Source organism: Passer montanus, unplaced genomic scaffold (assembly GCF_014805655.1).
Source record: "Passer montanus isolate IOZ18808 unplaced genomic scaffold, ASM1480565v1 scaffold33, whole genome shotgun sequence".
Classification (NCBI taxonomy): Eukaryota; Metazoa; Chordata; class Aves; order Passeriformes; family Passeridae; genus Passer; species Passer montanus.
The window spans coordinates 6254884-6267322 of record NW_024368041.1 but is presented as its reverse complement, the minus strand read 5'-3'; the positions used below and the strand labels follow the sequence as shown (position 1 = coordinate 6267322).

Sequence of the window (12439 nt, the reverse complement as noted above, 5' to 3'; positions counted from 1 at the left end):
ATTTAAAAAGCTGTACAGCCACCATGGAGTAATTAAACAAAATAAAAGAATATCAGCGCCTGTGCTCTTTCCAGTACATTCATCTTTCTAGGTTATACCACACTCACCACCACCAGAGATAAGTTTAAAACTCTTTCTTTTCCCAAACCTGACTCCAACCAAATTTTCATCCATCTTATGATCTGCAGACTGCACTAAAAGCCTGTTCCTGAAGGGAATAGAAATGCTTGGACATTACTCTATGTCATCAGTCATTTTAGAGTGAGGGTCTACTTTTAACCCAACAATAGATTCTGATCTTTCTTTCTCTCTTTAAATTGCTGCTATCGTCTCTTTTTGGAAACTTTCCTCAGAACTTTGAATGATCCCATCACAATGACCAACATCAGCAGGTTTTATTTTTCATGCTGCACAAAACATAATGACAAATGTGTCCCTTCTCTCTCCTAATCCTAAATTTAGAAGTTTTGAAGCATCAAGGACTACCAGAGACTGTGAAAGAGAAACAGGCAATTAGCTCCAGCTGTCCCCAGAACTCATTTTGTCATGCTTTGTAGTTCAAAATACTGACTGTTCTGGAGCACCTCACCCAGATCCTTCCCTTCAATGCACAGCCAACCGTTACTTTGATTCTTTCCATTTATAAAATCCTTCAGACTCTCAGTTCTCCTCCATAGTCTCTCCAAGAAATAAGTGTGATCCTTTTCCTTTCCTCAGTACTCCAATATTTAAATATTTTGCTTCTTCTCCTTCAGAAGCTGTAACCTAACACTAAAAGTTCATCTTCCTCCTCGTCATCAATTTCGTCATCATCATTGTGGACTTTGTCATCTCCATTGTCATAAAGGACTTTGTCATTGTCGACGACTTTGTAGTTGTCAACTTTGTCATCATCTTTGTAGTCTTCGTCATCGTTATGCTCATTGTTTTCATCAAACTCATTGTCGTTGATGATTCATCGTCATCATCAATTCATCATTGTTTCATCATTATCGCTGTCATCGGCGATGCCTTCATTGACTTCATTGTCATCTTTATTGTTGTCTTCTTCATCGTCATCCTCATCTTCGTCATTATCAACATCATTGTCATCTTTCTCGTCATTGCTGTCATCATCTTCCTGACTACATCGTCATCATCATTGTTGTGGACTTCAACATCGTCTTTGTCATCAAGGACTTTGTTGTCATCACTGACTTTGTAGTCTCTGACTTCTTTGTCGTCTTTGTCATCATCAGGCTCCTTGTTTTCATCATCAACTTCATTGTTGCTGTCTGTTCGTCATCGCAGTTGATTCATCATTGTTTTCGCCATCATCGTTGTCTTCGTCATCGTTGTCATCATTGACTTTGTCATTGACTTTATCTTCATCCTCATCGATTTGTCATCGTCAACATCATTGTCATGGACATTGTTGTCCTCGACTGCATCGTCATCCTCATCCTCGTCAATTCATCATCCTCGTCTACTTGTCGGCATCATTGTGTTTGTCGTCACCACCTTCTTTGTTGTTGTCCTCATCTTTGTCATCGTCAACTTAGCAGATCTTGTCAATTCGTCATCATCATGGATTCGTTGTCATCAACATTGTTGTCATGGACCTCAGCATCCTCAACTTCATCATCATCATCATCATTGTTCTTATGGATTTCATCGTCCTAGTAAATTCTTCACCATTGTTGTCTTCATCATCCTCATCTTCTTTGTTGTCATCCTCATCTTTGTTGTCATCAACTTCGCAGACTTCGTCATCATCATGGTATTCATCATCATTGTCAGTTTCCTCCTTGACTTTGCCATTGTCTTCTTCATTGACTTCATCATCTTCATCGTCAACTTCATGGACTTCGTCATTGCGGACCTCTTCGTCGTTGTTGTCATTGTCATCCTCGTCGACTTTGACTTCATCATCCTCGATGCCATTGTCCATTTTGTCATTGTCAACTTCCTCAACTTCATCACTTGCAAGTGGACCACCTAAAATAGAAAAACAATAGTGGATGCTTAGAGTTGCACCAAAATTGACACCTGAGCAATAACAACTGCTTCCATCCACTGGATACTGCTCGCCCTGCCCACTTACCTTGACTGCAGATATCCAGCTTTACTGCCTAAAAATAAAGAAAAAGAACAATGCTGTAACACAAAGTCACAATTTACACTTGCCCTGCAAAGACAAATGGAGACTGACCTTCTCACGGGAACTTCTTCACCCAGGATGGGGCGGTCTGCCACGGATTTCATCTAGCTGCATCTGAAAGAATGTTAGGACAAAAGTCAGTGCTGCAAGATAACAGCTCCAGACATCTTGTGTCAATCTACAAATCCCATCTGGAGTCCAATGACACCCTACATTGCAAATTTCAAGTGCCTAAAACTTGTCCTATTACACCTACACCAGGCTCTGCAGTAGGGCAGAGCAGCTCCAGCCCAAATACACAGACACCTGTGACACAGGGCATGACAAATGAGGGGACACAACAGGGAGAGAAAACTCTCAATGAGAAGAATGCCCACAAGGACCAAGAGAACGCAGAATGAGATGACCAAGATGAGACCGACGGTGAGCCAATGAGGCTCAGAGAATCCCAGAGGAACAAGATGCTAACACAATTACTTATTTCAAGGACTGCAAAGATGGGTGCCCGAGAATCCTACAGTCAGAATTCTCTATCTAACTTTGCATTTGTACAAGTCGACTGCGTTGCCAGAATGTTAATTCAGCTTGCCTTTCAACAGGAAAGGCTTGCTGGGGAAAAGAGATAGGCAGCAGTACCTACACTTTAACACCCACGTTTTTACTAATCCACTATAATGGATTGTTGTGGTGCACAGCTGTCAAGAACAACTCAGAACAAGACCTTAAAAGACAAGACCTCTCTATGTGAGAAAATAAAATCTATGGACCTCAGGAAACAAAAACTTAGATAGGTGATTCTTATGAATATCAGCATTTACTACATCCTTAAAGGTTTTCTGTTAGAGTGTGTCTAAAATTTTTTATTTTTTTTATAAACTCAGTGTACTCCAAAATGGTGTGACAAGAATGCAGGGTACAGGAAACAAGGAGGAGTGTCTGGAGACAGTTGAGATATGTGTCACCTCTTGCTTTGACCACGGACCAGTTGAAAAAAAAGGAGAAGAGGAGAGGATACAGAGGTTGGGATGACTTCAAATGATTTTGGGACAGATTGGTTGTTGTGGAATGTCAGGCGATAGGTTTGGAGTTAGAGACTGGGATTTGGAAAGGAAGAAAGACTGACTATTAGGAAAAAAACTTTATGGGACGCTTCTTCAAATTTTAGCTGGATACCTCCTATCACCTTCAGACAGCAGTTAACAGCCAAGGCTCAGTAGATTTTAGGAAAATGGTATATGGACAAACAGATTAACTCATGTGTTCATGTACCCAGAAACCCCATATTTAAGCCATCAAGTGGGGGCATGTGACTATATACATATTAAACTGGAAAAGAGTAAGAGAGATCAATAGTGTCAACCTTGAAGCATTGCACAGAAATCATATATACCAAATATATCTAAAAGTATTTAAGGAATTATGATTATGAAACCCAAGCTATCTTCCCATTTCCACTTTTTTTTGTTACTCTTTTTCCTTTGACTGGAATGGACTATGGACTGGGGGGTTTGTGTTTAACACTCACTGTAAAAGGGGCTGGAATTTTTTGAGTGTCAAGAGACACAAATATTAATGTCATTATTCAGTCAGGAGTATTGGTAAAATTGACAGGTGTTCAGGGTTTATTCTGCATTTGCTAGGAAGAGGCTAATTAAAAGAATATCTATAAAGTATTTTTACAAAGACTGCCAGTTTTGGAAAGGCTTTCAAACTAATCCAATGTAGGTAGATAGGCCCAAAAAATTCTGTGACTGGACAAGCTCTTGAATGCTGCTGTGCTTGAAAGCTCGAAGAGATTTACTTTGGAACCATTACAAAGTGCTTAGAAATTCTGACATCACGCTTAGCAGAGGGGAAATCAAGGAAGAAAGTTTAATAGACTCATGAACCGAATCTTTGTCACTCTTGTTTGCATGGCAGGCCACTAGTCATGAACATACAATAAAGGTTTCCATGGTGTCAGGATTGAGGTGTGTCATTAGTCTACAACTTTCAAGATTGTGAATGTATTCCTGTAGGAAGAAACTATCTATTTCCCCAGACTTGCTGGCAGGATTAGACTGACTTTAGCACCATATATTTTTTTTTAAAATCCACTGCAAAATATTCAGGAATAATGTTCCACAGAGAACACTGCATAGGAGATTTTTTTTAAACATATGGCAGAAAGCATATTAGCATGAATAACTTCTATGACATTTCCCCCTCCTCCCATCCTTGAAATTGCTGTGAGGCAAATACAAAGTGTAAGTGAAAATCTAGAAGAGAAGAAAGACGTAGGAGTTGCAAACCAGGGCTGGAATTTGGAATCCAAGGGTTCCTGAGTACCAGGGTTTTTTCTTAAAAACATGATTATTTTTCATAATAAATATGAAAAATATTCTTGAAATTCAGAAAGTCCTAAGTCAAGTTGTGAACCAATGAAGGGATTTTTGGTTGTATTTGCATATCTGTGTTATTATCCTACTAATAAAATTCTTATGAATGGAATTTTTAACTTTCCTATCTCTGTCACAGAACTACTTTGGAAGGTTATATAATTGCAAACTGCCTCATGTACCCATATGCAAAATTAGAATAATAGTGCATCCTTTTCATTATCTGTAGAAGTTGTGAGCAATTTGGGGAGGAAGCTGGGTCTATTAATCCTGGGTCTATTAATCTGCTACCCAAGACATCTGTGTCCACTGCTAACAATAAAAAGCTCCAGACATTTGTAATCTTGGAACATCTGAGCACAGAGTGTAGAAAGTGTAAGAAATTATTTTTATGCTTTCCTGTAATCTTTGTGATCCTCCAGGGAGGCCCAATAAGACTATAAGCATAATTATCAAAAGTGATTTCATTTAAAAAAAAGGAGATATCAGATTTCCTGTCCCTCCTCAGTCTCTAGTATCAGCAATGTGATGACCCTAATCTCCACATTATTACATCCCTGCACTAATCTGCATGTCATTTTATACAGTCATGAACATCTAATACAGAAAGCAGGGTAGAAAAATGTAGCAAGTTTTCCTGCACCAAAATCTTGATAACTGAGTGTCAGAAAAAGAGCAATCAGAGTCCCAAGAGATGTCATCAACTTTGTTTCTTTGCTTGATTGAAACCTCAGCTGCACCAGCCAGTACTATTGCTGTCCTGCCTCACTGTCTTCACCCTTCTTCGCCTGAGAAGAGACCTCTGTGTGATGCCCCAAATCCATTCTGACTGCATGTGCTCCTGCAGTTTGGAGATTAGAGCAGTCTAAATGGGAGTGATCAGCTCAAATTTTTGTGTCAGATTGATGATAACTTGTGATTTCATAGAATAAGTGGCAGGATGATTTTTTAGACAAAAGGCGAACAGATAATCACGTGCCCGGTAGGTTGCACAAGGTTTCAAGCCTTCACTAATAAATGTGCAATGAATGAAAACCTTCTACTTTGTGAAACTGTCAGAAAAACAAACAATAAGAATCAGTGATTATAGCATACTTTTTCAATATTACCACATTCATGGAGACAAATGAAACAACTGAAGTAGTTTAACCACATTATTCTGTTTTTCAGTCATGCTATTGGCATATTGTTCTATTAGAGTTTACCAACTCAGAGACCCACTGAGATTTATCATTTGGGCTTTTATAACCAGAACAAAGTGGATCTCATTGATGATGACAGTGAATAACATAAGCAGATCCTAATAGTAATTTCAGATGACAAAACAGTCAAGCAGCATTCAGCCTTAAAGTTCATGGTCCTCTAGGCTGAGGTCTTTAAACAACAAGAAGACAGTGAAATTATCACCTCATCAAGACCCAGAGAAAGCACTTTAGGGTATCGTCATGTAGACTGAATGGTCCAATCCAGGTAAGCAAGAGAAAATGCTGCAGACATAGCAGAGCCTTCTTGATTCCTTGTGAAAGGTCCTAGGTGCCATGGTCTGCAGCAGGAACAGATTTCAGAATGTGCTATCCCTGCCCAGAGACAATCCAGGCACTGGCATGCAGGTGATGAGTGGAGATATACAGTTAAAAAATTACAGAATGTTGGATTTTCCTGTTTTAAATGATTCTTTAGCACTTCAGTGTACCAGGCTCCTCCCCTGCATTGGTGTTTGGATCCAGCCTTGCCATTAAGTTCATCATTAAGAAATTTTTGGGATTTTGCATTTCTTACCATGCTGACACTTACTGAGCTATTTATCTTTAATTTCTATTCTACTGACAGCACCAAAAGCATATTTTTCATAAATATTGTTATTAGCTATTTAGGTTTTAAGAAAATTTATGTAGGTGTTCTCCATCATGGCATTAAATTGAAGTTCCTTAACAGTCTGTAGTACAAAAGTTAAAATAAAATAGTGTCAAAAATGCTAATTTCTTTGAAATATTTCTACAGTCAATCCCTTATAAGAAGAGTGTCTGTTCAGCAGTGATTCCAGACAGATTTTCATTTTAAAGATAGTTTCCGTACAAGTTTTCAAAACAATTGTTTTTCACTATTAAAAGCAATATGAAATTTTAAAAGCAGAATAAAAAGATGATTTAGAATGAGGATCAAGAGACGGAGTTTCAATTTGAGAGTAACTTTTTAAATAAAGATAAAAAGGGCTATTCAGTTCTCCTGGTTTTACTCATTCTCAAATTCTTTTATAAAGCATGAAGTTGATGCAGAGTGACAAAATAAGTTTTACCCACAAGACACCAGTTTATGTAGTATACATAATACCTTACATAAGCAAATCCAGATCACCACATTTTTCAAGCTTTTCACATGAGTAGGTGAATTGTGGTTCTGTTGCAACCATCCTTCAAAGAGATCAGACTTCACAGGTCTTGGACTCATTTTCGCAGAGGGCAAACCAGAAGGACATCAGCAACCAACATAAACACATTAATAAGCCTTAACTAGCCTCAAGCAGCCACAGAGAAACACTTGGTTTTCTGAGCAGTAATGATAGCAAGGTGGCAGACATTTGTTTAGATCCAATGTTGGAGGATTCCTCCTAAATGCAAGCTCAGGTTGGCCTGTGACAGCCTGATCTGGCACTCCCGAGCACTGCACCTCTTCTTCCTCTTTTTTAGGTAAATTTAACCAAAACCAAATGTATTCCCCCCAGCATTCACAAACAGCTCTAGAAAAGCTCTCTAAAGCTGTTATGTCTCCATTGAATGTTTCATAGTCTATGCCAGCCTATGTAAAGAGATTGACAAGAAAAGGGCCTATGAAAAGTATAATTTTAGTGAATTAATAGCAGCAAGTACTCTTTTGATCTTATGTATTTTCCACTATGACTTTCATGTTCTTTTGAGAACTCAAAGAAAGCAGGGACACACCTACTTATTTTGTATAATGTATGTGACATAAAGTGCACTGCCCTGGACACTGTTTTTAAAAAGAATTTGGAACATGGAACCAGACCCATATCCTCACTAACTGCTGTGCTCAAAGACTTCAGGACTTCTAGTGAGTCCTTCAAAGAGCTCTTGACTTCTGGCCTGTAGCTCTGATGATACCATGGTTCACATCTCCCAGGGAAGACCCTTCCTGGATGGCACTTAGCATTTTTCTTTTTCCCTTAACTTACCTATAAGGAGCAAATTCTGCAGATCAACAAACACTTTTTACCAGTCACATATATCCATTTATTCTTTCCATCAGTGTGTGCAGACCAGCTTCCCTGGAGTGTATTTGACAATAGTGTGTCACAGCCAATTCTGATCCATAAAAAGACCTAGAGAACAGCATATTCAGGAATTCTACAACCCACCCACACACCATTACACATTTTACAAATTTCAGACATCATTTCCATAGTTTGGTGTTTTTTTGGTTTTTTTTTTTTTTCAGGAGGACTGTAACCATCAGATATATATGTAAATCATAGCTGTCAAATATCCTGTTATAATAATGACACCGGTGGGTGTCCAATATTCACCTCAGTTGAGGTGTTGCTCCTGGAATATTCCTCACAAGACGAAATAAAGGTATCTTTTTTGTCTTGAAAATGCAGATTCAAGAAATTTCCCTTGATCAGAGTTCAGCTACCAAAAATAGCATTTTGGAACCTAAATTCTCCTGAAGACTGTACTCACACTGAGATAATTTGTCATTACTACCCTTCATCTGATGGCAAAACTTCTTCTTAAGAATTTAAAGAGCTCCACAACAGATGGATAATACTACTGCATGATCAAAACTGGAGTGTTAAAAAGTGATATTTTTTGCATTTAATTTTTATATAAGATTGGTGTATTTAATATTGTCAAATTAAATGTCATATCTGGTGGATAAAAATGTTTTTCTTCCTTAGAAACAACTCTTAAAGAGAAAAACAGTTAGGATTCTCCTGACCTGTATATTTCCTGTTTTATTAGAAATGTGAACTGTCTGAAAAAGGTCTAAACAAATAAAGTTGTTTAATGCTTGCATAGTAATACTAATATAATAAAAATCAAATCTAGCAAAAGCCAAGCCATCACAGAATGTTTTGAATTCAGCAAAAGAGCATTTTCTGATTTTCTGCAAAGAAATTCCTGCAAAAAAATCTGACAAGTTACACAAACTGCAGCCTATTAAAAGGAATCTAGCATAAAGGAATCTAGCAAAAATTACCTGTTTTGTAAATTTTGCTAGAGGTGCTTACAGGTTCTGCACATATTCTTTCATCCAAAGATTAGTCCCTAATAGTGATTTTGTTTCTTTCTATGTCACTAGCTGTGATACCCTTGTAGATAGAGAAGAGCTCATGTGAACCTTCCCAAACCTCACAATTAATCTCCAAACTAAAATAACAATAGTGCTTGAAAAAGAAATTAAAAGCCAACCACACCCCCATGTATACACCGTGAAAGAGTAATAATTCTCTGCCAATCCCTTCTTTTTTTTTTATCTCCCCAGACCACCAGATATAAAACTCATTCTATCCTGGTATTTATATTACTACTAAAACTGAACCTCTCCAACTTCTTGGAAGAGAACCTATTTTCTACCCTATCTGATATCTTTGAAAATTGCAGGAGAAAGATCTGGAAGAAAATGCACTTTTTTAGTGCTTTTGAAATAAGCAGAAGTGTAAAGCTCATTGAAGAGAGGACCTATCAGAAGATAGCTTTTGTCAGTAGTTCTAAAAATCATCCAAACTGTAGTTTTCAACCAAAATATCAACTTCTGCAACCCATTTATGACCACCTTAAAATGTCTTGGACTTCTATTCCTCTTCTTCACTGCTCCTATATTGGGGTGAAAAAGCCAAGAACCTCATTGCTTTCTACAGATGCTGGCACAAAATTTCAGCAGAGTAACTATGTAAACAGTGCAACCCCTTGGGCTTCCAGGCATGACACAGCTGCTGCAAGGGGCAGTAGACAGGCACTGTAGGGTAGATAAACAAAATCTGTTATTTTAAAAACAGCATGTGTAACACTGAAAATGGGCTTAAGATAGAGGCGAACCTTAAGGAAAAAAGAAAGAAGAAGTTGGTAATTTGTCCCATCAACTGCTTTGCTCAGCTGATAGGCAAGACCATTCTCTGTTTTTAGAGAAAATGAGAAGAATATCAGTATTCTCCAGGTGGGATGATAATGCAAACAAGTATGAGCAAGATTTCCTCTGTAGCACATGTGCACAGGCATGGACACTGACTGCTTAATGTGCATCAGGGATGACAAAACACAGATGATCCAACAACATGTTTACTTCTTCACAGGCAAAAATGTCTATGGTTCCTTCAATTCCCTCTCTTTGAAAGAAACTAGGGCATCAGTGTGTATCCCTAAGACAAATACAGCAAAAGTCTAATATTTGGAATTGTCAGCCTATTCAGAATGACACTTAGCAAAACCAAGGGAAAACACAGAATAAAATAATTTCTCTGAGAATGTTAGTTCCACATGCCACACAAAATAAGGATGAGAAAGAAATTAGGTAGATATATCTAATGTAAAATACTGTGTGAGTGGAAAATTGAAGGGGATGCTAATTTAATTTCTTCTGAAATAAATCTTTGTGTGCTATGGGGAGATGCAATACCAGGTCACAAACAACCACGACAACCTCTACAACAACCAAAACACCCCAGAACCACTCATCATGTGAAAAGAAATTATTTAAAATAACAAAGTCTTTTACATTTATATAGTCATTTTCATCCCATAGGAGTCAGAAACTCTTGACAAATTTAAACATCCACACCAATTTTCATAAACAGCAATATTTAAGCCAGAAAGCAAAGCAAGTTTCTTCATCTAAATGAATCCACAGAGGAAATTCTATTTCTTTCTTTCTTTTGTGATAGTGTAGAAGGTCTGGCAGAAGAGGAAGGAGTTAGATTCTGATCTAATTGAACAAGTTCTAGCTTTAATTTTTTATTTATTGTGGTTTCCATCTGAAGAAACCTGATATACAAAACCCATCTGGATATGATCCTGGGCAACCTGCTCTAGTTCGTGTTGCCTGAGCTGGTGAATTGGGCCAGTAAATGACCTCTGGATGTTCCTTTCAACCTCAATAATTATGTGATTTTCCTTTACAGCAAACATTTATTGTTTGTCATATGGAAGCAAACATACAATTTCATCATAAAATACCTACCTGACTATTTACTCTTGATCTGAGAGAACTCCCAAATAAAAGGTTTAAAACTGATAAGGTGTCAGATTAAGGACTAAGGAGATTTTTTTTCCTACAGTGAAATCAAGTACTCAGCCTTATGGAAAAGAATTTTCTTTGGCACGCAATATTGGGATTTTCCTCCATGGAAAACTGTGGAAAAGGCCAGCTTCTGGTCTGACAGTCTGGCCAGCTTGTAATGCAGAGACTCTAAAATCCTTGATCTGATGGCTGGGATTGCAGAGTATGTCCATCTGCAGCATTTGCTCTTAACCCATATTCCAGACCTGAAAATCCTGTTGTGCAAGAGACCTCAGCAGCCCTTCCAAGACCACTGTGTCTCTAACAGCCATCATGGAATGTCTCCATTGCATAGAAAGACAAAGCTTTCACAAATAGAAGTTTATGAAAGCTCTAAGGTAAATGGTCACCCATCCTAAGCTAAACTTAAAAAGCAAATATTTTTGAAGTTATTAGGGAAGCTGGCAAAAAGCTCAGATAAAGTGCTCAAGCTCCCAGGAGCATACAATGTTCAGTGATGAATACAAAGCAGATGTTTCAGAGACTGAAGTTCCCAATGAAAAATATTTAGCTGATTTTACATGTGGGGGAAGCAAAGAGCAAATCCCAGAAAAATTCTTCAGAGAACCTGAAACAATTAAGTGCCTGGCTAATTATCCTGGAATAAAATAACTCCTGAAAACTAACAGTGTGTTGGGCATATTGAAAATAAACTTATCTGAAATCCATAGTGGGAAGAAAACAACACAGAATTAAAATTTAAATCTTGATAAATATATACATACACAGACATGCACACACACTGTCCTGACATTTAAAGGGCAATGTGTAGCCAGCTGTGTTTCTATTTTCCTTCATAATTCACAAAAATATGATCCAGGATAATAACAACACATAGATAAATGCCTTCTTTCCATATTGCTGTGCTTTAGAAAAAGTTTTCTTAAGATAACCATGTCAAATCTCCAGGTGTTGGCCAGGTTGGATTGATGTTGGAACAGAGGAAAACATTCTTCTCTGTCGTTGTTGAGAAACAAATATCATCACAGTCCGGCTGAGTATTGAGGTTTACAGAATAACTGAGGCTGTATTTTTCTATAAACAATTGGTGGAACTGCAAAGGAGAACTACGTAATTTTACTTAGCTCAGCAATAATTTCACCTCCATAAGGTTCTGTTGTCCCACACAAGAAAAAGCCATATTTTAAAGTGTTATTGAGGTTTTATGCAATGAACTAACACCTGAAATGTTGGTGAATAAGAAGAAATCTTCATAATGAAACTATATGTGAAGTTGCCTGGGGAAACTTGCAGTGAAGGCATCAGCCTATAGCAGGAGTTAAAATGTGTATTTACAAAGTATATTTGCAAAGTCTCAGAATAAAGGTCTGCTTAGAGGGAAAAGCAAATAGCAGTCCTGAGTTTTAAATCAAACTTTCTCAAAAGTTTGGCTTATAACTATTATACTGTCATTTCTCTATAGATTATTTCATGCATGTGACTTTGATACCTCCCTGGATCAGCTCCTAACCATTCAGAATTCAATTGTGCTCCAAAGCTTGGTGAAACCCTTGAGGACTACACTTTTTGCAACAGCATGGGAGCATTCAAGGGAGATGCACCACTGGCTGAGGGAAGAGGCATTTGAGTTCAGTTTTTCTTATATTATCAAAAATTACACAGGGAA

General features: G+C 37.7%; 1 protein-coding gene across 1 annotated transcript; it reads right to left on the bottom strand.

Moving 5' to 3' along the window:
- Positions 1 to 1564: 1564 nt before the first annotated feature.
- Positions 1565 to 2250, bottom strand: LOC120505155 (phosphopantothenoylcysteine decarboxylase subunit VHS3-like). The gene is made up of 3 exons (XM_039715409.1): positions 2192 to 2250; positions 2084 to 2111; positions 1565 to 1977 (listed from the first exon to the last, which is right to left on the bottom strand). The coding sequence occupies exon 3, from the start codon at positions 1928 to 1930 to the stop codon at positions 1565 to 1567; it is 366 nt and encodes a 121-aa protein (XP_039571343.1). The 5' UTR covers positions 1931 to 1977; positions 2084 to 2111; positions 2192 to 2250.
- Between the last annotated feature and the right edge of the window lie 10189 nt (positions 2251 to 12439).

Bases quoted from the DNA above. Each gene is read 5' to 3' on its own strand.
- LOC120505155 (XM_039715409.1), bottom strand. From the start codon at position 1,930: ATGGACAATGGCATCGAGGATGATGAAGTCAAAGTCGACGAGGATGAC.